This window comes from Oreochromis niloticus, linkage group LG2 (assembly GCF_001858045.2).
Source record: "Oreochromis niloticus isolate F11D_XX linkage group LG2, O_niloticus_UMD_NMBU, whole genome shotgun sequence".
NCBI classification, from domain to species: Eukaryota; Metazoa; Chordata; class Actinopteri; order Cichliformes; family Cichlidae; genus Oreochromis; species Oreochromis niloticus.
The window spans coordinates 29,804,287-29,830,732 of record NC_031966.2 but is presented as its reverse complement, the minus strand read 5'-3'; the positions used below and the strand labels follow the sequence as shown (position 1 = coordinate 29,830,732).

The following is a 26,446-nucleotide window of genomic DNA, read 5'->3' as shown; positions in this document are numbered from 1 at the left end:
GGCTCTGTTGCTCTGACTGTTGCCCCCCCACCCAGCCACCCAAACCCAGCCACCACCACCACCAACCCCCTCCTCTTGCTCCCCCCCAACCTGGCTTTGCTGCATGCCTGTGTCTGAGACCCTCAACTTCAGCACAGCACAGCCTGCTTGATAAACGACCTGTCTTACCTGTGGAATACATTTACAGAGGCCCAGAAAAGTAGAGGACATGTGTCCTCATATTCTACCTCTGCACAGCAGCTAGTAAGGGGGAATGGTGTGTGTGTGTGTGTGTTTTTAACAGGCAATATATATGTGTGTGTTCACATGAATGTGTGTGTGTGTGTGTGTGATTGTGGGTGTGTGAATCTCTCGGTCGTGGCGGTGTGTTAGTGTTTGAGAGAGACAGTGATGCATGCCAGCTCACTCTTTGAGGACCTTGACCCTCATTTCCTCAATGTGAAACAGAACAAACTATCTCAGAGTGTGTTATTGCCAATTCAATCGCACAAAGAAATACAGAGCAGCTCATGTGGGCTGGCGCACTACTGAGGGATTTCACCGCTCGGATGAATTAGACAACGAAGAAAGTGAGCCTCTTCAGCGCTGTTTTGATATCAGGTCTTTTGTTTTGCCAATTCTTCCTCTGGTGCCATTAGGCTTGAAGAGAGTTTGTCTGAGATTGAAAAGAGTAGGAGGAGATGTTGTTTGTGCGAGAGCGTGTGTGTTTGCATGTTTATCGGCGCCCGCACACGTGTGTGAGTGTGTGTGAGATTGTGTTTGTGGGTATGTGTGTGTGTGCAGGGCGATCACAGCCCTGGAGAGCATGTTGAGTGGGGTTGGAGGGGTAACCAGACTAGATTTTTGGACGCTGTGCTGTATGGACCAGATGGTGCACTATACTCCAGTCTGGCAGTCCAACTGCTCACTGTACACCACGTATAAACATACGTGCATGCACAAACACATATGCACGAGCAGTAGCACACACACACACACAAACAATTTCGCTCTTACTGTCTCTGTCAGAACAGAGAGTTCCTGTTCAGGAGGACTGGATTCCCACGATACACAGATTTGCCAGATAGACAAACACTACTCCCAGATGAAAGACACACACACATGCACACACATCTTTCTGTTTTTTACTTGCCCCCTGCATCGTAGTTTGACTTTTTTTTTCTCTTAATACACCACTGAAAAAAATGTAAACTACAATCATTTTAACTTTCTGTCATCTTTCCCCCTCCCCTGTCTTTAGGCCATTGTTTATGAGGGCCAGGACAAAAATCCAGAGATGTGTCGGGTGCTGCTGACCCATGAGATCATGTGCAGGTAAAACGCAGAGCATTTTATACCACATTTCTCACTCCGGAGATGTCTTTGTTGGTGTAAAGAGGGGGCAAAGACATGAGGAGCGCTGCTAAATTGCAATAGAAATCTTATCATTTTCCTCAAAGTGGGTTGGGGAGACGGGCCCTGGCCTATTTCTGTTGTGCGTGTATGTGTCGGTGTGTATGTGCGCGTGTGCATCCCTCTCATGTTCAGCTAATTAGGACAAGGAAAAGCTCATTACTCAAACCCATCCTCCTCAGTTTGTGTAATACATGCAGTTTGCTGTGTCCTGACAGTGAGCTATGTGCAGAGGGAGGCAGACTCAAATTACACATAAAATACAGACACACACACACACTCACTCAAAAGTAGTAAGCTGGGAGGACTCTCACAGTCCCGTTGCATGCATTCACAATCAATAAAGGCATCACACAGCGTGCGATTGTCTCTTACAAAACCAGCCATCTAGAAGAACATGTAAGAGTTGCATGGAGAAAAATGGCTAGTGGCAAAGTGTAGACACTTCCTGGTTATCACACAAGGCAATTTAGACCACTTGTTTTCATATGCTGCAGGAAACGGTCGAGATCAGAAATCTGATCTGGCTCTCCAATCCTCTTGTCCTGGGGGACTTGAGAAAGCAGGGGGAGGGTCAGTCTCTCTCCTGCCTTCTCTCACTTGCTTCAATGTCTTTCTCCATCTCCTCCCACACACACACACATGTAGTCAGACACAGGTACACACAGACATGCAAAGGCTCAGGTGAGCAGACAAGAGAGGGAAAGGTAGACGCAATGATACTTTTTTGGGGGGAATACAGAAGGGGGGGTGTCGACGACACACAACACGATGTTACATAGTGGTGCAGTCAAATGATTCAGAAAGGACTCGTCACATCAGTATGCAACCCCCTTCTACCCGGCATGCACTACTCTCCAGGTCCGGTGGGACCACTCTGTGACCCACTTCTGAGAGAGAGAAAGAACAAGCGAGAGAGAGAGGGAGAGAGGCGGGATAGAGGGAGGGGACGAGCACTGAGGAAAAATAGAGAACATAAGATGTCTGGTTTTGTGATGTCTGACAGAAATGGAGCTAACCTGAGCCCTGGAGGCTAATTCAAGTTTTTATCCAGCCCCATTCAAGCTCGCCGCTTTTCCCATTCTCCTCCAAACTTTGCCCAAAAATCACCCGGCTGATCTCGCCTACTGTAGTGCAAAAGCCCCGGTCTTACCTTGACAAGCTAAACAGAAATCCAACCCATGCTTCCTCTTGAACTCCACAAAAGTCTCACGCCCCCCTTACTCCCACATCTCTCTCCTATATGCTCATCTGCTTTCTTCTCCTCCTAATGCTGTACCTTGTCTTGCTCTCGCTGCTGTTTGCATCCAGGTGACTAACCCCCTGCCCTTTTTTTTTTTGTCTCATCCCCATCCCCTGCAGTCGATGCTGCGATAAGAAGAGTTGCGGCAACAGGAATGAGACCCCATCAGACCCTGTCATCATCGACAGGTAAGCAAACTTTGCCCTTTGACCCCCATTCGGCACGATGATGCGCTGTCACTGCAAACACAAGTGCAGCAGGTATAACTGTGGAGGGGTGTGTGAAACAAGCGCTGTGAGCCAAATACACGGGCAGTAAATAATGCCGGAACATACAAAGCATGACGAAAAGCCATTTAAATTTTTAGCGAGAGGAAGCAGTTGGAAGGGATCTTTGACATGTGATTTGGCTGAGAAATTGCAACCTGCAGGCCTAATAATGCAGCCACAGGTTGTTTTCTGTTTTGTTTTTTGGTTTTTTTGAACAGCCATAATTATCTGTGTAAGCAGAAAGTGTGAAACGGCAGTAAATTATATTCCAGCTGTATGTTTGTGTTAGTGTGTTTGCGTGCGTGAAGCGGAGGAGCAATCATGGAGCAGTCGAGCTCCGCTTCAAGTGTGGTCAAACAGCGTTTGTGTGGTCGTGCTGATGACTTAGCTGATGAGCAGTTAGGGTTACAGCTACTACGCTCTGGTGTGTGTATTTCTGTGTATAAATCTCACTCGTGGATGGCTGTTGTTAGCTGGGTTGTTTTTTTTTACACACTCACAGTCTTTTGCCTTTCTCCTGCTGTCATAAACTACCTCTGACTGATGCAGCAGCTTGCAGGATTTATAGTCAGGGAGATTTACTATCCGGCCTCTGCCGCGTGCGTGTGGCACACGGGAGGACGAGGGAAGGTATTTTGCTCGTACTCGAGCTGTTCTTGTTCGTGCAGATTTAAGGCGGTTCTGATCAGGACTTAAGGAGAGCTGAAGAGACTTTCCATGAATGAATTTGTAATGTATTTTCTGATATTCAACTATGTCCTAGCCCCTGCGTCATTAGGTAAAATGAGGGAGATTGTATTCTATCTGATGTCTGATTTGAATTTGTCACATTTGAGTGTATTTGTGTGAGTGTTAATGAGGCAGTGACCTGTGCTATCTGATGAACACAGCTGTCCCGTTCTCACTGCTGCTCTGTGGAAAGCTACTTTTTTACCTGTGCGAGTGTGTGTGTGTGTGTATATATATATATATATAAATATATATATTTATGTGTGTTCAAGTTTGTGTGTGTGCATGCGCCACCCTTGTTCCGCTCCACTGAAGCAGAAGGCCTCACCTCAGCGCTCCCTGAGACAGCTGCACCCCACCACGTGGCCTCAGACAACACGCCTGCCCATCACTCTGTGCCATATTTCTGATTTTTGTTTTTCATGTGTGCATACTTGTTGAATTTCTCATCTGCGCGCTCCGTTGCTCCGTCTTCACGGGCGCCATGTGAAAACTTTCTCTTTGGGTTTGCCGCGGTTTGAGCACGACCAGCCTTAAGTGAAGCGGCCTGATCCTCCCGCCAACAGCTTTTCCAACACTGAGCATGTGTTGTGGTCGCTCGCTGGCGGTATTCCCCCGACGCCCGATGGCTCAGGTGTGAGGGCAGCATTAACGAACAACAAATTAGAACAGGGGGAGGGAAAACAACAGCAATATCTCTGTTTTCCTCTCCAGCGAGCACTCTTTCTGGACAGGAAAATAGGTCAGGTGAGAGGAGAGCAGTTAGGAAAGGTTGGGGGGGTAGCTAGTTTTCAAAAGAGGAGGGGGCGAAGGGGAATAAGCAGAGGAGGGTTTATACGTTTGCTCATTTAGTACCAATATATTCTTGGCAATTGTAATAATCAGGGATTCATAAACAAACAAACAACTGTGAGGCTGAAACTGACTCAATTACCATGAGCTCCCCTCCTTCAAATTCATAAAGAAATACCATCAGCAGCCCCTCTCCACCCTTGAAGTTATTTAGTTCGTTAAATAAGGGCTCGTTAGCCCTCTGCTGTTTCGCAGAGATGATTAGATTTTACAGCCCTAATTAGCTGGGCTAGCTCTAACTCTTCTGGAAGAGTAATGGGTCTGATTGCCTAATTAGCTCTCTCTCGTTAAGATGGGAGAAACAGGCCACTGCAGCAAAACCACGGGAATGAGGAAAAATAAAGTCAGCTAATGAGAAACTTATTTGATTGTTAGGAGAACAAATCTGGTACAGTGTGGATTGGCAACGCTTTGGGTACTGTACTCGCTCACCGGGAGAGTCTCAGCCCTTTCTTTATCTCGCTCCCACCCACCCCCACTGTTGAAAAGAGAATTTGTTTGGGCTTTAAAGCATCTCCGAGGAGCAATATGCTTCAGATTTTTTGTTAAGAAGCGTATTTGTTTAGGCAAGAGTCGCTTTAACATGACGCCAATCTGTACCGCTTTCTTGGCTGTTTTGATTTAGGACTATCGTGGCTCGCGTTGTCATCTCTCTGCTGTCTGATGTGGATCAGCGCTGAAGAAGAAGAAGAAGAAGAAAGCAACTCGTGCCATATTTTATGTATTTAACCTCAGTAGCAGGGAGTTCTTGGAAATTCAGTCAGACCTTGGCATGACACGTTGTGTCTGTGCTTGACACTGGGCAGGAGAAGCAGCTGAAAGGTGTGATGCTCCTGTGCTTCTGCTCCCCAGGGAAACATGTGTGGTCCACTTTAGCCTCTTACAGAGGCAGGATAATATGAGGGGGAGCCCTTAACCCCTAAACCTCCACTTCCACTTCTCCCCATCACTCTCGGTTAGCATGGGGTTAATCGTATTCAGCCACAGTGTATGATCGCTCTATCACGTGCCCTGATGGGCCCCAAATCACAAACACATTTCCCTCTCACCCATGTAAAGCTTTTTTTCTCTCCCTCTCTCTCTGAATCTCATGTTTGTCTTCTCACTGAACTATTTTAGTATATGCACTTGGTATAATTGTGGACAAATGTGTCAGCCCTATTCGCAGTGGAGGGGGTATGGCAATCCCTCCAGCACCATGTGTCCTCTCCTGCCTCTTACCACCTGTGTCCTGTAGCCCTTTCCTGTTCATCCAGCTCCCATAGGCCTGCTGCAGGGTGTCCCCGAGGCTGGGAGAGCCTCTCTGGAGGGGAGGGATAGAAACACTCTGTGACCAGCGATAAGAATCCACTGGTTATCACGCGTAGCCCGCAATCCCTCTTCCGTTTGCAATGCCAGGAGGGGCACAAAGGGGTGTCAAGTTTACATGTACAGACAATGTTATTTCAGGTTTATTGCTGTTTTTTCTTTTCTTTTTTTGAGGGTGTGTTGGTGTGTGTTTGCCTTTGCACACACTCCTGCAGCCCGCTGTTGATGTGGCCCATTTCCTCGCATGCGTGTCTGTGCTTGCGTATCCGCATCAGTGTTGGTTATTTCCCCAGGAGCGAGTGTGTGTTTTGATAGAGGCCATTTCCTGACAAGTGTGTGTGTGTCTTGAGTGAAGAATGTCGGGCAGGAAGTGCTCCTCCCGGGGAGGGTGATGTCATGGCCGACAGCTTCCTGTTCTCTGAGCCAGTGGAACAGGCTGACTCCTCAGCTTCACGGTGGGTAGTTAGCACTTGTGAACCAGGTTTTGGTTCACCTATCAGCTGTGTCGGGTCTACACCTTTGGCTTAAAAAAAACACAAATAAACATTGGGTCAACGTTTTTTTAAACACAGCATTTTCCCAGTCTCATGTATGGCTAGTTTATCTCAGGTCCCTCTCTTGCAAGCAGGGAACCCCCTCATTGTTTTGGTTGTTATGTTTGGATGCACTTCCTGGGGTGAGAGGTCATGTGTTGCCTTGGCTGGGCTAACGTGCACTAGTGAATAATGTATGTCATTGACTTTATGTCAGCCCTGCCAGCCCCCCAAGCAGAGCCCACCCATGTTTAATTCATCCATCTCATTTGTGTGTGTGTGCGTGTGCCTGCAAATATGTGTGTGTGTGTCATTTAGAGGCCCAGTCTGCACCTGTCCAGCCATTAGCCCCCTTCTCATTTGCATTTGATGCTAATGCGGTTTACTGGCAGTGCCTTCCGTCCCCGTAGCTTAGTTTCATTTTCATATCCATGACTGTGTTAGTGAGAAGGTGAAGGCTCACACTTGCACCGCAGTGATCCTCTCACTGTACACGCTGACACCTGAAGGTCTTTATCATTTGCTTTTCTTTTCCACATCTTGGGTCAGTTTTACTTTATGCAAGATTGTGATTCTTTTTTTCTTTCCCTTTTTTTCTCACAGCTGGTTTTCTGTTGTGCATCTGACCACCTATCAGTAGTTTGACATTTCTCTAAGAGGCAAAGAGAAACTAGAAACACATCATGAGACCCTGGGAGCGACACTGGCATGACTTTTTTTTGCTTCCTTCATAACTTTTATGATCTCGCCTTGGCTTGATTTGTTGCTTTTCTTTTTTTTGGGGGGGGGGGGGGGACTGGTAGGTAATGTGCAGTTTCTTTTTTGTGCAGTCTTAAGCAGGATGCTATGGGAGGCTTTGAAAAGTACTGGCCCTTAGCTGGATCTGGTTGTTTGCGCGGGGCTTGGGGGCAAAGAGGCGAAGTTGCCGGCTCATCGATATGCAGGCAGAACTCCCCTCCCTCAGGTGCTAACGGCCTCGCAGAGCTGCTTGAGCTGCCTCCAGCCCAAGTGCACATGCAGGCATGCGCATGCCCAGTTGCAAGGAATCCACAGGCGTTCAGAAATATAGCATGCACGGATGTACACTGACCTGCAGCTTTTTGCATCTGTTTGCTTGTGTTCTTTTTCTTTTTCCCCTGTGAAGCCCCCCCCCCCCCCCCCCCCCCACCAGTGTTGGAGGAATGGAGGAAAGCGTGTCCCCAGGGTACGGACAGCTACGCTGATTGACAGCAGGGAGTTTGGAGGTCGAGGAGCCTCTAAAACAGCGCTGCCACTTTCTCTCTCATCCAAACCTACAACCTCCCCCCAAAAGCTGTCTCACTTTTATTTGCGATAAATTACCACGCAGTTCTCAGAGTTTATGCCTGGGAATTGTTCTGGGGGGTGAGTTACTTCATATCAAATTAACCCTGGATAAGTTAGTTTTGTGGAAAGGAAACAATTAGGTACATGTTGAACATATTATTTTATTAATGCTTTTTGTGGGCGTGTGTGTGTTTGTGTGTTTTTGTTTGCTTAATTCTTTCCCCCAATAAACTAAAACAGAGCTGCAATCCCACTTTATAGGTATTTAAGCTGATTCTCTCCCCCCTGCTGAATGAAGGTAACAGCCAGTTTATTAGTACATATAAAACGTCATTTACAAATGTCATAACAGTGAAAAGTTCATAGTTTCACAACACCAGGGTTTGGGGATTTTTTTGTTTGTTTTTTGGCCGGAGCCACATAGCACCGTTGTAAGCTCTATTTTCTCTCCAAACTGCTTTGTCATTACTGCTTGACATTCCCCGCTTGACCTGGCTGCTCTCCTTGGCTGTTCCCTCTGCCTTTGTGTCAGTGTTTGTTCTGTCCCAGAATGGAGGGGTTTGGCTGGCCAGAACTGACCCAAATGAGTAGCGTCCTACTTCTCTGAGAGCTATTTAAGACATTTTTTGGTGTTGGAAATTGCAGGTTAGAGAGATAGGGATAGAACGGGAGTGAAATAGAAGGAAGATATATTTGCACATGCGAAGGACCTCATGTGCGAGTGTGTGTGTGGTGTACTGCAAGTGAGGAAAGAGTAACGTTTTCCAGGATTTAGTCCGTGATTCGCCCTAGAAGATGCGCTCAATTTGCTTTTCAAATGAGGCGTGAAGAGCATGTGTGTGCGTGTGCCCCTCCAAGTGTGATGCTATACATTTGGACGTGCAAAGCTGTGTGTGTTAGTGTGTGTGAGGCTTTGTTTTCCCCGTGCTCTGATGTGCGCAGCCCACTAAGTGCTCTCTCACAGCCAATGTGATACACAGCTGCCCGTGTTGCTGCTCTTAATTGAATAGACACACCAGCTCCTCTCAGTGAAGGATACTCGGGCATCCTTTCGTAGCAGGCTGAGCGAGCGTGTCATCGAGCAGTGTAGCTTCAAGCTGCCCCGATCGCAGCCCTCACTGATGATTCATTGTTTACTGATTGTTTCTGCTAAGTGAGGACACAGACAGTATGTCTCATGCCAGCTCCATACACCTCCCCGACCCTCCTGATGTTTCACTTCCTATCGGCCAGTAGTCCCTCCTCTGGTGTTTTACCTCAGCGCCGTTGCCCAGGATGTGAGTCCAGGTGTCCAGGATGAGCGCTTGTGACACGCTGTGCCCGTGCAAGATGTATATTCTGTTGATTGTTTTCCATCAATCTGTCCAGGAAGAATGGATCGCTGGCCAGGCGCTGCGAGCGGTGCTCTCAGTTTCACATTTCACAATGGAAGGAAAACCTGCACGCCATGTGGGAGATTGGGGGGGGTCGGGTGGGAGAGATGTGTTCTGTGATATCGGCCTTGGGATCCTGCGACTAAGTTACAATATTAAAAGTCATCTTCTGATTATTCTGCGCAAGATTTGCTTTTAGGTCCAGCGTTTTCAAAACCACAAAAAGAAGAAGAAGAAGAAAAAGCAACCAAAGGCTATTTAGTTGCTATGTCATCCTCTCCCAGTTAAACCTCTTCATATCTGCTCTTATATATGAGTTCTGTGACACTGAGCTTGACTAATTTGAGCTGCGATGTTAAGAGACAAAAGGAAATCTTCAAGGGAGCATCTCTGCCATAATTAAATGTAAAGCAGGGGACGTCAGTATGCAGACAATTATGGTCAACAGCTCAGTTCGATCAAAGGGATGATATATTCTTACATTCCTAATATATTCTTTTTTTTTTTAACTTTGCATTAATCAACAACAAATGAGACCTAAGCACATGTCACTGTTCAACTTCAAAAAGCAGAGCTGGATTTAAAGGCCTTTGTTTGTGTTTATGTAACTCATGTGAGGAGACAAAGTAAGGCGTAGGCAATCGACTGAGGCACTTTGTTGTTTTACACCGCCTTCACCCCCCCTCTCTTCATGTGCGCGCCTCTATCATTGTTTGTTTGTTTACCAAGTGGCTTGACCTCACTCGGAGGAATGTTCACTTGTTTCCTTTGCTTCTGCGTCTCCTTCTGCGATCTGTGTTGCTCCCTCTGCTCTTCTCCATCCATGTGTCTCCCCTATCTTCCATCTCTCTCCCTGTCTGTCTGCCCCTCTGCCTATGTGTCTTTTTCTCTTTGGTCCTCCCACTCAGAACTCCAGATTTAACTCCGGAGGCTTTTCGGTTAATCACACTTGGAATCTTCCTCGCTTTTTGAACGCTTCTTCCTCAGCAAACGCGCTCCTCCTCGATCTGCTCCTCGGCTGCAGGAGAGACTGCGCGCTAATTATCCCCCCAGTTATTGGCTTCCCCAAACACAGGAGCTGTGATTTACATGAGGTGACATTCAGTTCAAACACACAGACCTTTGCAACCTTTTTCTCTGGAAAACAATTAACAGTGCTGCTTTCTCTTCTGCCTCCCTCTCTCTCTGCCGTACCTTCTCTTTTTTCCCCTCGCGCGACACCGCTCCCTCCCTGCCTCCCTCTTCCTCTGGCTATTGTCTTCGCACAAACAGACAAGATTTACTGCCAAAAGAATGAAGGGGTGTGTGAGGTGTGACTGGCAAAATTGCTGGTGTATTTTTTATTTTTTTTATATTTTTTTGTCTTTGCAGGCAGTTACTTGCTTGTTAATTTACAGCTATTCTGTCGAGGTAGCTGTTCAGAGAGGAGTTTGGAGGAGCCTTCGAGAGAAACAGATAAGGCGCCAAGTTTAGTTTTGTAGAGCTGAAGCGGACCTAAATTAGGTCACGTTTTTACAAAAAGAAAAAAAAAAGATAAAATAAAAGCACTTTATCAGCTTCGTCTGTATTTCCTCCATTGACCCGAGTAAATATGACACACGCTCCCTCACACGCACACACCTATGAAGAGACGTATAGCCTACACAGGCACGTTCAAACACAGACAAACTTACAAGCGTGCCGTTAATGAAGCGCATCTCTCTTCTGTCATGACGCCCATGTTAGCATGACAAGATGTTTACACACACGATCACGCCAGCGCCTCTGATGTGGGCCTAGATGAAAGAGAGATAAGAGGAGAGAGAAAAGAAGAGGCAGGGACGCAACGGTGAGCGTCAGGTATGGGATGCTTTTCTCTGTTTGACAGGAGGACGGTTGTAATAGTACCCCACTGAGAGGCTGAGAGTGAGACAGATAGACAGACAACAGAGAGGGAGGCGTATACCTGGAGAAATGCATTCTGAAAAAGGGAAGACTTTTTTTCTTCTTCTTCTTCTTTTTCCACTGCAGAGGACTTCTCTGAACTCAACCACATTCTCAAATCTGGAGGAAAACAATTAGATCCACCCGCTTCCCCTTGTCCCGCAGTGTAGATTACAAATGAGCAAACCTGGCATTTATCACATTACTACAAACATTTATTAAAGCCGGTTCCCCTCTAAAGCTGCAGAGATAACAGTGGGTAATTGCAGAGACTGGCTCTATTAGTTAAGTATGCCTAATGTCACTGCCTCAGAGCATTAATGGACGCCGTAGTATTATGTTCCTGCACTCATTACCACCCCACTCCCCTTCAAACAGATACACACACACACATCCACACACCCTTCTCTCCCCCCTCTCCATTGACCCTGCAGCAGGAGTCTGTGCCACTCTAATGAGAAATGGAAAACACCGCTCCGCGAGCTCCAAGACACACACACACACACACTCACTCACTCACACATATACACGGACACACGCACGCTCAATGGGAGACATTACAAGGGGACAGAGGGGTACACTATAATCACACACGCCCAGGGAAACAATTGTGCCGTTATCAGAGTGATCACATTATAAAAGTTTAATAAACACCAAACGGCCTAATGGTGAATTAGCCCGCATCTGCCCCGTGTTGTGCCAGGCTATAATTAGTGATTTAACAGAGACAAACAAATGTTTTTTAACCAGAGTTCGTCGCGGCTTTTCACAGTTAACAGATTTTTAGTCAGGCATAAATTATCGAGTTTGTGCCGAAATTAAAGGGAAATGAAGGTCTTTATTCTGCGCTCCTCTTGACTCCAAGACACTAAAAGTCTCACACACACACACACATACACGCGCACACACAGAGCCATACAAACACTGAACCACCAAGAGGAGAGTTTGGCTCAAACCCCAGTCTGGTTTTCTAAGTGGCACTTGAGATGTGTATGGAGAGAGGCGGATGGGTGCTTGAGATTGTTGAGGAGAAGAAGAGAGAGAGAATGAAGGGGGGTGGTGGAGCGGGTGGAATGGAGAAAAGAAACAGGAAGAGATCGTGGTGAATGACGTGGAGTAAGTCAAGAGGAGGTGGGGGGGGCACTCTCTTTCTTCCCTCCCTGGGCAATTGTGTGACTGTTTTAATACGTGTGTTTTTGCGTGGACACATATGCATGTGTGCATATGTGGGCAGGGACGGGAAATCGATGACAATTTATAATTTAACAATCACAAGGACCTATCAGTTTTTATGCGGCCTCCATACTCATTCATCAATATTACATCAGGACTCAGACTCTCGGTGTGAGGGAGTAGGAGGGTGAGAAAACAGCTGAGGAGAGAGAATATGGCTTTGGTCCAGTGTGTGTGTGTGTGTGTGTGTGTGTGTGTATGGTGAGCTTGGGGGTGTTGGTAGAGGGGGGAAGGAGGGCATCTGCTGAGGTTGTAGAAAACATGGCTTCCAGCATACACAAATGTGCAAACGCACACCCCAAGCTGCATGAGTGTATGTGCATCTGCATCTGTCCGGCTGCTTTTGTGTGTGTGTATAGGTGTGTGTGTCGTTGTGTGTGCGTGCATGTGTGTGCATGTATGTGTGTGCTTGCCAGCTGAGTGACAGCTTACTATTGATCTGTGGGAGGCCACGGTGTCATTAGACCCAGTATGGACCAGCAGGCACACGTGGAGGTCAGGGCACAGAGTTTGTGCATAAGTGCATGTGTGTGTGTGTGTGTGTGTGTGCGTGTGTTTGAGTGTGCGTGGAGGACTGGGGGACCAAGTGTTCAGTAGTGACAGGCTCAAGCCTCTGAAAGAAAATCAATCGTGTCATAAGAGGAAGGTTTCCTCCAGCCTCCTTCTCCCTCTTTCTTCCCTCCTCCTCTTTTTTCTCTCTCCTCTTCTCATCCTTTCTCCTCTTTTCTCCCCTTTTCTCCTTTTCATTCTCCTCATCTGAGAGGTCATCCACCCACTGCTCCATTTATACCTTTATCATACCCTTTTTTCTCTCTCGCATTTTTTTTTTTTTTTTGGAGACTGTTTTTCTGCCACACGCTCGTACACAGCACTCCCTGTGTCATGCATGTGTGACGTACGGATCAATTCAAGAGGTTATCCTAGCAAAAACCGAGCCATTAGTGAGAGAACTGATCTTGGATCAGCCCTCATTAACTAAAAGGGTACGCAAACTGTTTGTCCAGATAAAAGAAATGACACCCCCACCCAAACCAAGGCCAATTAACCGAGAGGGCTGAGACTAGTTGAATTGATGGCACGCCTTGTTTTGTTTAACAGAAGTTTGGTTTTGAAAAAAGAAGAAACTGATAAGACTCTCTTTTATTGTGAATTTAAGATGTCCTTCAGTTATTTATCATTAAGGATGAGCACACACAGACACACACACACACTCTCGTATACACATAGGGCAAGCATCCACCTGTTCTCCTCTCCCCTGTCTCGCCTGAGGGGACTAGTATGGTAGATAACAGTTTGAGTGGGCCTTCTGCAAAACACTAATCAGACCTAACACTGCCTAATTAGCACAGAGTCCACTGATTGGCTTACAGCAATAATTAACACAGGTGAGAATAATTAGCTCCCCATAGACCTGTTTGTGGCTGTGTGTGTGTGTGTGTGTGTGTGTGTGAGAGAGAGAGAGAGAGAGAGAGAGAGAGAGAGAGAGTCTGTGTGTGTGTGTGTGTGTGTGTGAAGGATGTTATTATGCAGTCTTGGTCCCTAGTGAGACTGAGGAGGCAGAGAGAAGAATCAAACTCATTACTGAAACCAGGCCAACCTGTGTTAGGTGCTCTGCTTTCCCACACCCAGAGAATTAGCCACACAGAGATCCACCTCGTATTTCTCCTTCTCACTCACTCTCTCTCTTTGTATGTGTGTGTGTGTGTGTGTGTGTGTGTGTGCTTATACTTTCTCCCTTTTCTTCTTGTTTCTGTCTCCGTCCCTTTCCCTACCAACCCCACCCGTCCCCTCCACCCCCACCCCCCGTTCCCCATTGCTGATGAGTGAAGGTACATTTGAGGAATCTCACCGCTAGCTGAACCTGCTAAGATGAGATGAAACGCAGACGCGGAGCATCTTTCGATCACATTCTGTCTCACCGGTGGTCTGCCTCTTTCTTGTATCCCGCACCCAACCCGTCTTTCAATCTCTCTTTTCGAATAGCAAGAACGTCGGTGACTGCCGCGCGTTCCTCGTCATATATAAAGCTTTTTCATGAGCTTCTCCCTCTCCACAACACGTGAAATACCGCCAAACCGCTCAGCTGCATAAAGAGGGGGACTGAAGAGCCTCATGTTTGTCTTACAGAAACAGAGAGCGAATGGGATAATGAGGTAGACTGGGGAGGAGAGACAAAGAAAAAGAGGACGCGACATTGTTTTGCTGCAAGACTGGCCGTCGTTCATCAGTCTGCGAGCAGCGTGGTGTCCGCCATCTCACTCTCCCCAGTTATTTTTACCAAAGTGCTGCTGCTTTGATCAAGCCGACATCACAGAGAAGGAGATGGGCATGAAGACATTGAGAGGGGGGTTAATATTGGAACACAATTGACGGCTTGTCACTTTTTAGCTTCCAGGCACCAACATCGCCAAGTAGTTAGTTAGGTGCTGGAGAGAGTAAGATAGAGAGGGGGTAACACACACATACACTCACATACACACCTCCAAGAGCTTTTCGTGTGCTAAATAAATAACAACCACTGATGTAAATTGGTGTTTCCTGTAGTGTGCGGCTGCTCCCGGGATGTATTTTTCATGTCGAGGCATTTTAGAGTGGTTTCGGAGCGCAGCATGTACAACTAATGAACTTAACCCCCCGAAACTGGGTGTAAACTCACACAAATGCACAGTTTCGCTCTCATGCGCACGCACCCACTGGGAAGGCAGTCAACCATTTACCTGACCACAGGTGAGCCACGTACCAGGCGGCTGATTCCCACCCACGTCTTCCTCTCCACACAATTGTTCTCCACCCACCGGGATCCAAGGGGAGGCGCCAGGGGCAACATCAGCCTGTAATCACAAACTATCAGAGACATTGGGGGAGCAGAAAGCTCACTGTTGGTCGACTGATCTCTGGCGTTTCGTTGACAAGGCCTCACATGTTCACTAGATTTGTTTTATTGGGGGGTTTTTTGTTCCGTTTGCTCGTGGTAAACACTCACCTCTTGTAACAGGCAGCTACTGCCTCCGTCACACCGAGGCTGTCAACACAACATTCAACCTGCACCGTAATCCGCATCACACTGAGCTGTACAGCATACAGATACACACACACACACGCACATGCATACGAGATGTACTGTATGTATGAGCGAAATAGATGTACTCAGAGGCATCTTAAATGCATATAAGAGCTGTTAAAGCTGTGTTTATGGGAGGCATTTGCATAGTGTTCACAGCGCGTTCTGTTTCCCATACACACACAGGCGCAAGCACACACTCCAAAGAGGCACTTCTCTACCACAAACACTCTCAATACGCCTTCCTGACTTTAAAAAAAAAATGAAAGAAGCTTGATTGAGGCAAAACAAGAAAGGCTGTTTTTTTTTCCATATTTCCTGTTTCAATAATTAATATGCATGAGTTTTATGGCCGCTTAAGATGCGATCAATTATTCATTAACAGCATGTTAATTGCATCCACAGTCGTGAATATTTAACCAAACACTAAATCAATGAGGTCGAATGAGCAGCAATATGGACATTTTATAAGCTTTGCCAAAAAATTAGGTTAGGCTTTAATGAAAAACAGGAGAGAACAGATTGAAAAGGGACAAAAAAAATGTGAAGAAAGAACCAGCTTCACAAAAGGAAGGGAAGTTTGTGTTAGAAAGCAAACAACTGGAATAAATGCATGATCGTTGTAATATTATAGTCAGTGACTCTTAGCCTTTTCTCCCGTTTTGTCTCTTTTTTTCTAATCTCCTTTTTTAAATGGAGAGGATGTAATCTCTTCATCTTTGCCCACTGTAGCCAGCCTTTTTTTTCACTCTCAAAGACTCCAGACTCCTTTGTCCTGGATCTTTGTGTGCTCGTGTGTGTGTGTGTGTGTATGTGTGTGTGTCTGTGCGTGTCACAGCGGTGTCTGGACAGTGACATTTCTCTGCTTGGATAACCATCGCGCCCTCTGTCCCTATGTCCGTCCAGCCATGACGCAGGGTAATGTCACCTGTCAGTCTCAAACTCCTACTTACAACCGCTGTCCCCCACCCCTCCTCAACTCTCCCCCCACTCCATCCGCATGGAACTTCACCACCCGTACACCACCTTCTCACTGCGACCCTAACTGCCCCTTCCCTGGACCTCACCTGGGGTACAAAGCCCTCACCGTCTTCCTTTTCCTGCTCCTTTTGTCCTCTTCTCCACTACCTCATATGACTCCATATCCTCTTGGTCTTTCATTGCACATATCCAAATGGCAACCCCACCCCTTTATTCCCCCTTATTTGCCCCCCTAGAACCCCAAAATATGGCATAGGAAGACAGCACATATAGCACTAGTCAAAATCAGGGGGGTGGGAAGTTGACTTTTTGCCTGGGCCCAGTTGCATTCTGCGCCTGTTTTCAATTATTCTCCTGGCACTGGCAGGGTGGAGGTTTATGCATTATATGGGAATGTAATTGACTATAACTGCCCTCTTAACATTAACCAGGTGTACTAGCTGAGTGTGTGAGATTAGGCCCCGGGTCTTGGCTGTTATGGAGTGTTGGCCTGTCTGTGAGGTTGTGTTGTTGTTGATGTATTTATATCCTACTCCTGTGCGGTGCCGCCCATTACCACCGCATTTAGATGTGCCTTTCCCCGACTAAGTGCGCGTTTCTGTGCATGCCTGTGATTATGTGTGCGTGCACTAAGCTCCCGCTCGCCCCTTTTTGTGTAACTTCCATCATGCATCTGCCTGTGTGCGTGTAAGAGTGAGAGGGAAAGTAAAGAAAGAGGCAGGATACAGATACAGCCTGCTTCAAGGGGGGCCTGACTTTACAAGGACAAAGTCAAAATGGGCCCATTCACAAGGCTGACATGCTGTGATTTGTATGTATAGTGGTGTGCAGCCTGCAGGGCACTAGCCCAGGGGCTATCACAGACACCCAGACCAGTACACCAGCAGGGGGAGGTGATGGAGGCGAATCGAGAGTGTGTGTATGTGTGTGTGTGCATCAGTGTTTGTGTAGAGAAAGAAGGGTGTGTGATGGAAAAAAAAAGAAGCATCAACAGGCTGTCAATCAAGCCCTAGCCACAGCTTGTCACTCCTCGATAGAGCTCATCCGGGGGAGAATGGGAGTCCCTGGGACCCCGAGAGGAGAAAGGAGCAGGTGCTGGAGGGAAGGCGGAGGCAGCAGGGAGGAGGTGACTGTCTGCCTGTCTCAGTGACTCAAGCTTGATTTGATATTTGATACCGAGCATGTGGCATTTGAATGCAAATCTATTTTGATTGTCTCACCGTCTGATAGGGTTAAAAGGAATCTATAGGGGATATGCATGCGTGCATGTGTATCAGAGGGCCGGCTGGAGACATTCACATGCACAATATAAAAAAGAGAATTATTCAGATGGATTATATTACTGACCATTTTGCCTGCATCAAGCAATCCCCCCGCTCTCAAAGCGATATACAGATATTTAATAGAATAAATACAAAAGGTAAGAAGGTCAGAGGTCACAGAAATGGGCCGTGTAGTCATCATCGCCTCCTTGATGTTATAGCAGAACTGAAAAAAACTCAACTGTGTGCACAAACATGATGTGCACGTGTACATCTGAAAATCTGAGCCCGTGCAGGATAATTATTTTTCCTGTATGCGCGTGGAGGATTGTGTTTAAAAGCAAGCATGCCAAGTAGGTAGACAGACGGACAGATAGATGGATGGATAAAGTCGGTATTACTGCAGTATGGAAATCTGAGGCTCAGTTCCCCTCCCAATTAGAGTAGTGACTTCTGAAATGCCATAATACCCATTAATTAGCAGGCTGCTATTTTCTCAGTGATTTGGCTAATTAGTCTGCGAGGCTCTACACTATCTGGACCATTATTATTGGGCTGAAGCCATGCAAGCACACTCGCGTGCACGCCCGCATTCGAGTTGGTGCACAAACACGACCGTACTCACCGTGTACCTTACAACTGGAAGCACAGTTGAGACTAATTTAAGTGGCATCATTATTTGCTTGCGGGACAGCATGAAAGAGTTTCAGCTGAAGAATGGTTTGATGAAGAGGCACACACACACACACAAACACGAACATTGCCCTCATCATTAGCTATATGGTCTTCGTAACATGGTACTGATACTGGCAAAAGCCCATCCTACTGTTAGAAACATAAGGAAAGCTTTTCAGCCCTCTGTAATGACTTGGCATGTATGTGTGTGTGTGAGAGAGTGTGTGTGCAGCTCTCTCTCTCCCTCTCTGTTTCGACAGTCCATCAGTGTCTCCCACCGGACAGACAGGCCACTGACACAGCACCACAAGGCCAGGAAACCTCTTCAATCACTCCCTCACTTTTCCTTCTCTGTCAGGCAGCAGAAAGACGTGATTGATCTGTTGTTTCATCACCACCATGATAAAAGAAAGAAGTTGCTCTTCTTTCAGTGTGTGTGTTTGTGTGTGGCATCCACCTTCTTAAAACATTTATTAATCATCTTCATCAATAACACAGCCCTAACATTGGTCATCTTATACTTCGCATGTGTATGTACGTGTCTTTGCGTGCACATGTGTGAATGTATGCTCACACTCCTTGCAGCCCGGTGAACTTCATAAGTGTCCCATCACCACTTTAATCAAATTACTTATGAACCAAAATTGACAGTTTTCATTAATTATAAAGGATTATTCTAATTGCGATTCAAATTTATTCATTTAGAACAGACGGCATTCAGTAATGTTTCAGGAAATTTGCATATTAAATGGAGAGGGTAGGCGATTAGCTATGCAAATGTATGCATGATTCCTTATTTTGTGATTGGTGGGCCATATGTAGCAGGCTGGGGGTGTGCAGGTGAGGAATCTAGAAGGAGCTGTAATATGTTTGATAAACACAGAGGGATGCAAGGCCAAAACATACACGTGCACACGTATTTGCAGACACACACACACACACACACATCTGTGTTCAGTATCAGTCTCCCTCCGTCACACACTCTTTCTCTGTCTTGCATTTTCTCGGTCTCCCCCCGCTCCCTGTTTCCACATTCCTCCCTCAAGACCCATTGGAGGAAACAACTTTTCACCCGAGAACAAACATGGCACACTAATTACGTTTCTGATTTCTGATCCTGCTGCATTTAGAAACATAACCTTGAGCCTGTGTACAGTCACAGTCACAGTTATGATTTAATGTGGTGTTTAAATGGAACAAAAAGAAAGAACTTTTGCAAGCGGCACATTCATCCCCACAATGTATGGGGCCGGTCCAGGGTTGACACAGTGCTCTTTATCAAGCTATATATAGTCGATGCATTATGCATTAAGTTTAACATGTGCTTAAATCAACAGTATTCAATATGAATGCATCAGTCTTTAAGTAAGGCAGAGGGGAGAACAGTTAAGGTAAATGACTGCATGGGGAGGTACACAAAGCAGGCTGAAGGGCCCGGTCTCACACACGCACACACACACACGCGCGCATGCATGCATGCATGCGGTCACACACACCCTTCGGCTGTGTGGCGGTGTCAACCCAGGCTGATGACAGGGCCATTATTCACTGGTCAGTCCCACGAGGGCAGGGTTTGGGCTGGACAGCGTAGCAGCGCGTCCCAGCATGGCAGGACAGCGGTGAGGTGAGAGGGACCAGGACCCTTCATTACTCCCGTGGTTGGGGGCCTGGAGCCTCTCTCTCTCTCTTTGTCTCTGTCTCCATCAGATTAATGGGCCAGGCCCGACAGAGGAAGTGTTTCAATCAGTGCCGCCTGCCAAGATTGTCCATCACGTAGACAGCCTGCTATTCATCATGGCTTTGATACACAGATGCACATACACACACACATGCACAGATGTTTATTTGGTTGCATTTTTCCGTGGGTGGTTGTGGCGTAAAGCCAGCCCACAGGTAGCGATCTTATCCGGCTACAAGTTGTCGAACCAGGCGCTCTTTTCTCCGTCACCACGAAGGATCTCATCTCCTTGTGTCACGGTGCTCGGCGCACAACTTCTCAGCTGAATTTTGAATGATCTTTTTCGGATGAAATGGATGAAACACAATTGGTTAAGTGTCTCTGGGACTTCTGTCCCCAAGCTGGGACTTGAGCTCCGGATCCAGGGGGAAGCGAGGAGAGATCTATCCCCAAGCAGAGCCTCTCCCCAAGCGGCAAAGGCACAGCGTGGATCCCCCCACGCTCCCTGACCCGTCGTCTCCCTCCTCCTGGGTCCATTTGTTCTGAGAAATATTTAACGACAGGGCAAATTCAACTGACATGACGTGCACACACATCGAGCAGATAAAGAGGAGGATGGGACGATGCGCGGAGTGAGCTGGAAATGAATTTTTCAGCGCAGTGAGATGTTCTATTTGAATAAATCATGACACTTAAGATAGACATGAGGGCAATATAGAGGTGCCCACCACTACTTTGAGGAGTAGCACTCCAAAGGAATGAAGTGCGTGTGCGTGTTTGGGAACGAGACAGAGAAAAATGGCCTCTCTTTGTCCATCTACTTCAAAGTTTTTGTGTTTAGTATTTTTTCTTTTTACATATTTAGTTAAATATTTTCTCTTTTTAGTCGAGTCACATCACTTTATCTTGCACTGGGTGTTTCTGTCACTGTCTATCTAAAATGGGCCATTGCAGACTATTACAGGCTGGTGTCCGAGACAGAGGGCCAGGCCCAGAGACAGACCTGGTTCTGGATTATTAATGTCCCCCAACCCCGTGGAGCCAGGCCGCCTCCCCCACCCAGTGCCGCCCCCCTCTCCTCTGCACTACACCCCTGGGGTCAGCCTGCATGGCTCCTGGTGCAAGGCCCCCCTCATAAATCTCCCTAAATTAGTGTGTGTATGTGTGCACGCGCGCGCGTGTGTGTGCCTCCATGCTTAAACATATACTGCAGGCAGGGAGACAGGTCACCACAAAAACAAGCCAGTCAGGCTCTCGGTTGAAGTGTCAGTGATGCATGGCGGAAAGAGTGCAAGAAAGAGTTGCAGAGGAAAGAAAGAAAATGAGAAATGAAACACGAGGGGAGGAAAAGAAAATATACAAAACAGGAGTTGAGGAAGATATTTGATTCTGTGAGAGCGCCGGACTTCGCTTTTAGTTTGGTCGCCTTATTGCTCCTTTCATATTTTTTTCTTGTTTTTTGTCCTGTAACATTATATTTGCTTACAAATATTTACACTTAATTTGAATCTGCCTCTGACTTCATTAGGATTGATTTCCTGAACAAATCTTAATGCTTAATTGCTGAAGTGCAGGAACTTCCATCCTTCTACCTGCCTAGATTAGTTCAACATGTCCCACGGTGGTAACAGGCATGGGGAAGTGCTGTTGTGTCACTTAGTTAACCCCGGAGACAAATGGCTCCCCTCCGGAGCACAGTGAATTACACACCTCATGAAGCATATTAGGAGCCAGACACAGGGGCTTTTCTTCTGGAGATGATCTGTACAGCAGAAATGGATGGAGGGAGAGGAGAGGGCTGAGTTATGGTATCACCCGCAGCCATTTTTACAGCGCATCAACATCAGAACAAAACAGAGAGACAGAGAGAGCGAGAGAGCAGCATGAGGAGGGGCGAGGAAGAAAGAAACAAGGCAAAGAGATGTCCAACAAAAGGTGGAAAAGATAAATAAACCAGAGCTGCAGAGGAAGACAAAAAACCCAGAGTTCCAAAGTTATCTGTGTTAGATTTGACAAGGAAAACAACTCTTTACCTCATTTGTGGCTAATGTGGCAAAATTATTAGAAAATATAACAGCATTGTCCCTCGGAGGCTTCATTGCTGTTAGCTAATCACTTAGACAATCTTTATCACCACAGTAATAATATTTAGATGCTACAGGGATTACTTAAAAGTTGTGTTATAATTGCTTTTCCTTGTTTTGTTTTTTATGGGCAGAGGGTGAGTTTGTGTTTAATTGCTCCAAAGTGACAAATAATGCCCCTTATGATATGATGAAAGTGTGAGATCATTAAATTACTACGCCGACTGGCTGCGTGTGTTTATTCGTTCAGAGTTTTTTTTTCTGCTTTTACAAATTTATGCCATGAGGCTTCAAGAGGCCAAGCAGTTATTTTCACAAATTCACTTCCACAGCCATTTCTAGATTTGGAGGGGGGGGTAATTACGTGAAAGCAAAATGGTTTTATTTCATTTAATCCAGCCGGCGCAGCAATTTGCACCGGTAATATTTGTAGCTGTGGAGTCTGCACAGTAAAACAGCTGAAAACCACAAGAGTTTCAAATACAAACAAGGTAGAGGGAGGCTGTAATCGAAGCACGAACGTGCGCCGGAGACAAGGGTGCGTGTAAAGCAACTGAAAATTGATGTCTTCAGAGAAGACGCTGTTTTATTTTTTCATTTACTATGTGTGAGACTTAAAAAACATCATATGCTGGCCTGAGGAATATAAATACAGAAGTAAGGAGGCAAAATCCCCAAACACACACACACAAATGAGTTGTCAGGTTTTCCAAGTGCTTTTTGGCGTTCAGCTTAGTCGTTTCAGTATTTTCTATACATCTTGTACAACTACATTCCCCTACGTCTCCCTATAGTAAAAAAGTAAAGAATTAAAGATACTGACTTTGGTAGAAGTGACCGTGTGGGTCCTGAGCCTGATAAGATATAATGTGATCATGATTATTTTGCTTGGTGTTCCCATTTTCTTGGACCAAACTACTCTCACACACCACCATGTGCATGGAGAGAGTGAGAAGCAACAATTGTTAAACATCAAATGGGTCCCCTATTGATCAAAAAAGCAAAGAAAACAGTATAATAGGGAGCTGAATGGAGCAAATGAGAGAATTACAGGCTATCTGTCCATATTTACCGGTCAGCTGTCAATCAGATTATCCATAAATCCGTATGGTAATCTCCTTGCTAATGCATATCCACACACATTGCTCCCTATCCACCCCCCACTCCTACACCACACACCCACACTCTGTTGATCCATGTAAATGTGTGCCAGTGGTGATTCCAGTCCCCTCGGCTCTCCCTGGGAGACGAGATGGAGCACAGAGGAACCAGCTCGCTGCAGTTTTGTAATGTTTCCACGCGGCTGACTCGAGACACCTTAAGTCATGTAAATAATGAATCGCGATTGCGGGAGATCCGCATGCTGACATATAGAGCAGCGTATGAGGCGTGCTGACTTTCTCTCGCTGTGTTTCAGGAGCAACCCAACCCCCTCCTCCAAACTCTAATATTTAACCCTCTGATTTGGTCACCTCTGACTCGGTTGACCCTAACTTTTCTCCTTCCACTTATCCATCATCTATCTGTCATGAATAGCGGAGCAAGAGGAGGAGGAGGAGGGCAGTTGGAGAAAGCGTAGAATCGATGAATTAAACAGGAGGCGCAGCTAGGAAGGTGGAGTATGTTGGACAAGTGGAGGTAGGCCACAGCTGTCTGTGAGGCTGCTCCCTGACCTCGAGGAGATAAGAAAGTTGAGAGACCCTCAGTCTGTGGGGTCTAACAGCCACTGTAAAAAAAAAGGGGGGAAAAAAACTCCATCTCTCTGCTTCATGAATTATTGAGATATTGGCCTACAGCTTCTAAAATATACAGGAGGGTGGTCTGTCTCTCCTTTCAGATTTCACATACTGTCTACCTCGTCTCTCTGTCTATGTTTCTATCAGTTTCTCCTCTCACTTTCTGCCTCCTTCTCTGTTTTTTCCCCTCTTTTTCTCCCCTCCCCTTCTCATTTCGATTTGGCCGCTCGAGCCAGCGAGACTGTAAATCAGAGCACAAACAAAGCCAAAGAATAAAACAGAGCATCAGAGAAAGACAGTTTGTTATTGAGAGCATATAAGAGCCTTTTTTTTCTTCTTCTTTTGCTTCAAGAGGAGCATCTACCACTAACCAGCTGTCACGCATTTAAAAGTTGTCAGGGATAAATTCACGAGTTCTTGTGTTACATCAGATGCTTATAATGCACACAGCAGTAGGCTGGCCCTTGGAATGAGACATAACTCCAGCTTGTCCATTTATCTTCTTTGCTCCTTTCTCTCTCTCTTTTTTTGTACCCCTAGATGAAGCAATTGTCCAAGGCACGCTGCTACTTACAGTGTTTCTCTTGACATGTTTCTGTATGTGTGTCTGTGTGTGCCCGTGTGTGTGTATGTGTGTGTGTGTGTGTGTGTGTGATGCGCTCGCTCGTGCATGATTATATCTGAGGCGGTTGGCTCCAAACGCGCTGCCCAGTGCAGAATCCTAGCCATAACAAATGAACAGAGGGGAGAAAATAAGACATATGAAAGAAAAGCTGAGCAAAGGAGTGATTCTCTCACTGGCTGGTCGAGATCTGTATTGTAAGCAGTTTCAGCTGTCAGCACTTCTTTGAGCTACCTCAAAGGGAAGTGGGGGGATTGGGGCGGGGGGTCGGTGGTGGTGGCGTGTGTTGTAGTTTCATTTTTCCCCTTTTGAGGGTTCCTGTTTATTTGTACACGGCGCTGTTTATTTTCGCGGCTCATTTGATTTCTGTGTTTTTTGTGTGTTTTTGTTGTTGTTGTTGTTTTTTAAGACAGACAGGCAGCGCAGAAGGGAGAGTGACGAGACGTACAGTAGTGTAGGTTCAGTTAAAGAAGAAGTTGTCAGGCTTCGAGCCTTGAGGTGGGGCTAGGGAATAAATTGTCAGCCGTCCCCCTTCCTGCTTTTCAGCCCACCCCCACAACTCTCCCCTTTACTCCTCCGACCCTCCCTCTCTCCCCCTCTCTCCTTCCCCTCCCTCCCTCCTTCATTAAGTATTGATGTGGGTAGCCATACTTGCCATCTCAGCCTATTAATAATGCATGGCAGGTGCTGTTGATGTGGTCTCTCACACTGAGATTGAGAGAGGCAGGAATGACAACACTATGCTGCAGAGTAGCTACAGCACAACCTCCGTCACACGGCTGTGCAGCTGTGGGGGGTGGGAGGGTGGGGTTCTGCGTCTGCCCCGGTGAGTTTATGGCAAGCTGTGACAGCAGCTCCGAGAGATGGATATACAAGGTAGCATCTTACTCAATATCCCGGAGCTGTTTTTACATAGAAAAGTGCCTTTGTCATAAACAACTGATGGATGAGGGTGGGATAGTGTATGAGCCTTGTCTGCCACTGCTCTTTTATTTGTTTTATTTGTGTTGTGTGTTTTATTGAAGGGAGCTCGCACTGTTTCAGTGACTCACAGGTGCTGTTGCAACAGCTCATTCAGTTCTCTTGCTGTTTGTCTCTCTTGCACGTGCAGGTTCTTCCTCAAGTTCTTCCTGAAGTGTAACCAGAACTGCCTGAAGAATGCAGGGAACCCTCGAGACATGAGGCGTTTTCAGGTGACACATAACTGTCTGAATGCCTAGCTCAGTGTTTATAGTGGACAGGAGTAACACTTCTGTCTGTTTCTTCTGCTTCTTCTTCTTCTTTCTTTTAAAGCTGCACACACAACCACAGCAGAATCTCCTTCCTTTTAAAGAATAAAAGAAATAATTCAAATGATCTCTTTCTAGTAAAAATGTCCAGAAGCCACAGAGCATAAATGTTTGAATGTTACAAAAGAATAATAATAATAATAATAAACAAATGTCCCTAGGACTCAGAGAAAAGCATCACAACAAAAGAACGTTCAGTTCTAAACCCACATATGGAAACGCAACAAACGAAGCTGCAAAATGCCTCATGAAACGATAAGTAGATGTGAACCCGTTAGGAATGATAAACCCAACTTTCTATTTGAAAGCTCTTCAAAGCATCTCTCTGCTCTTTGCTTTGACAACTCTACAGTTTTGGATGACTCCTACTGCTCTCACAGCTTTGTTTTTGGTGGCAGCCACTGGCTCCTTTAAGGGAAAAAGCTCTGAGAATCCACTGTGCACGCACTTCCTGTTCCTTCTGGAAGAAAGGCTCGCCACTGGCAGCCATCTTGGCAACAAATTTGGTGGTTATTTTGAAGCCCCTGTCTAAGTGAATGAGGAAATAGCAATAACTTTTATTTCAAAGGGACATAAGTGTTGCATGTCTAGAATCACCAGCAAATCTGAATCCATTTTTTAAAAGTTTTCCTAACAAGTTAAACTTTAACTATTCATGTTATAATAAAAATTTAAAAAAAAAATACCTTGCACATGCATTTGTGCATCTAAACTGGCTAATATATATCCAGATGTGGACAACCCCCATATATGCATTTAAGGAATTCTCCTATGAATTTCTCTTATGGATCATTGGTATCATGTGTCTAGTGCAGAGAGCTGCTGGTAAAGGTAGAGAGGCATTTAGCAGCTAAAGAGCACACTATTACTCTCAGAGGTTGGTGGAGACCAAAGCATA

At 46.2% G+C, this 26,446-nt stretch overlaps 1 protein-coding gene across 6 annotated transcripts in view; it reads left to right on the top strand.

The window, feature by feature from the left end:
• Positions 1–26,446, top strand: part of ebf1a (EBF transcription factor 1a) — a 60,114-nt gene that overhangs the window by 4,261 nt on the left and 29,407 nt on the right. For all 6 annotated transcript variants that reach the window (XR_003213605.1, XM_025897781.1, XM_003445835.4 and 3 more), the window contains exons 5-7: positions 1,241–1,314; positions 2,755–2,823; positions 25,371–25,452. Coding sequence is in view for 5 of the 6 variants with exons in the window: in XM_025897781.1 (XP_025753566.1) it covers positions 1,241–1,314; positions 2,755–2,823; positions 25,371–25,452 (225 nt within the window). In the remaining variant the exon portion in view is untranslated. The remainder of the gene's footprint in view (positions 1–1,240; positions 1,315–2,754; positions 2,824–25,370; positions 25,453–26,446) is intronic.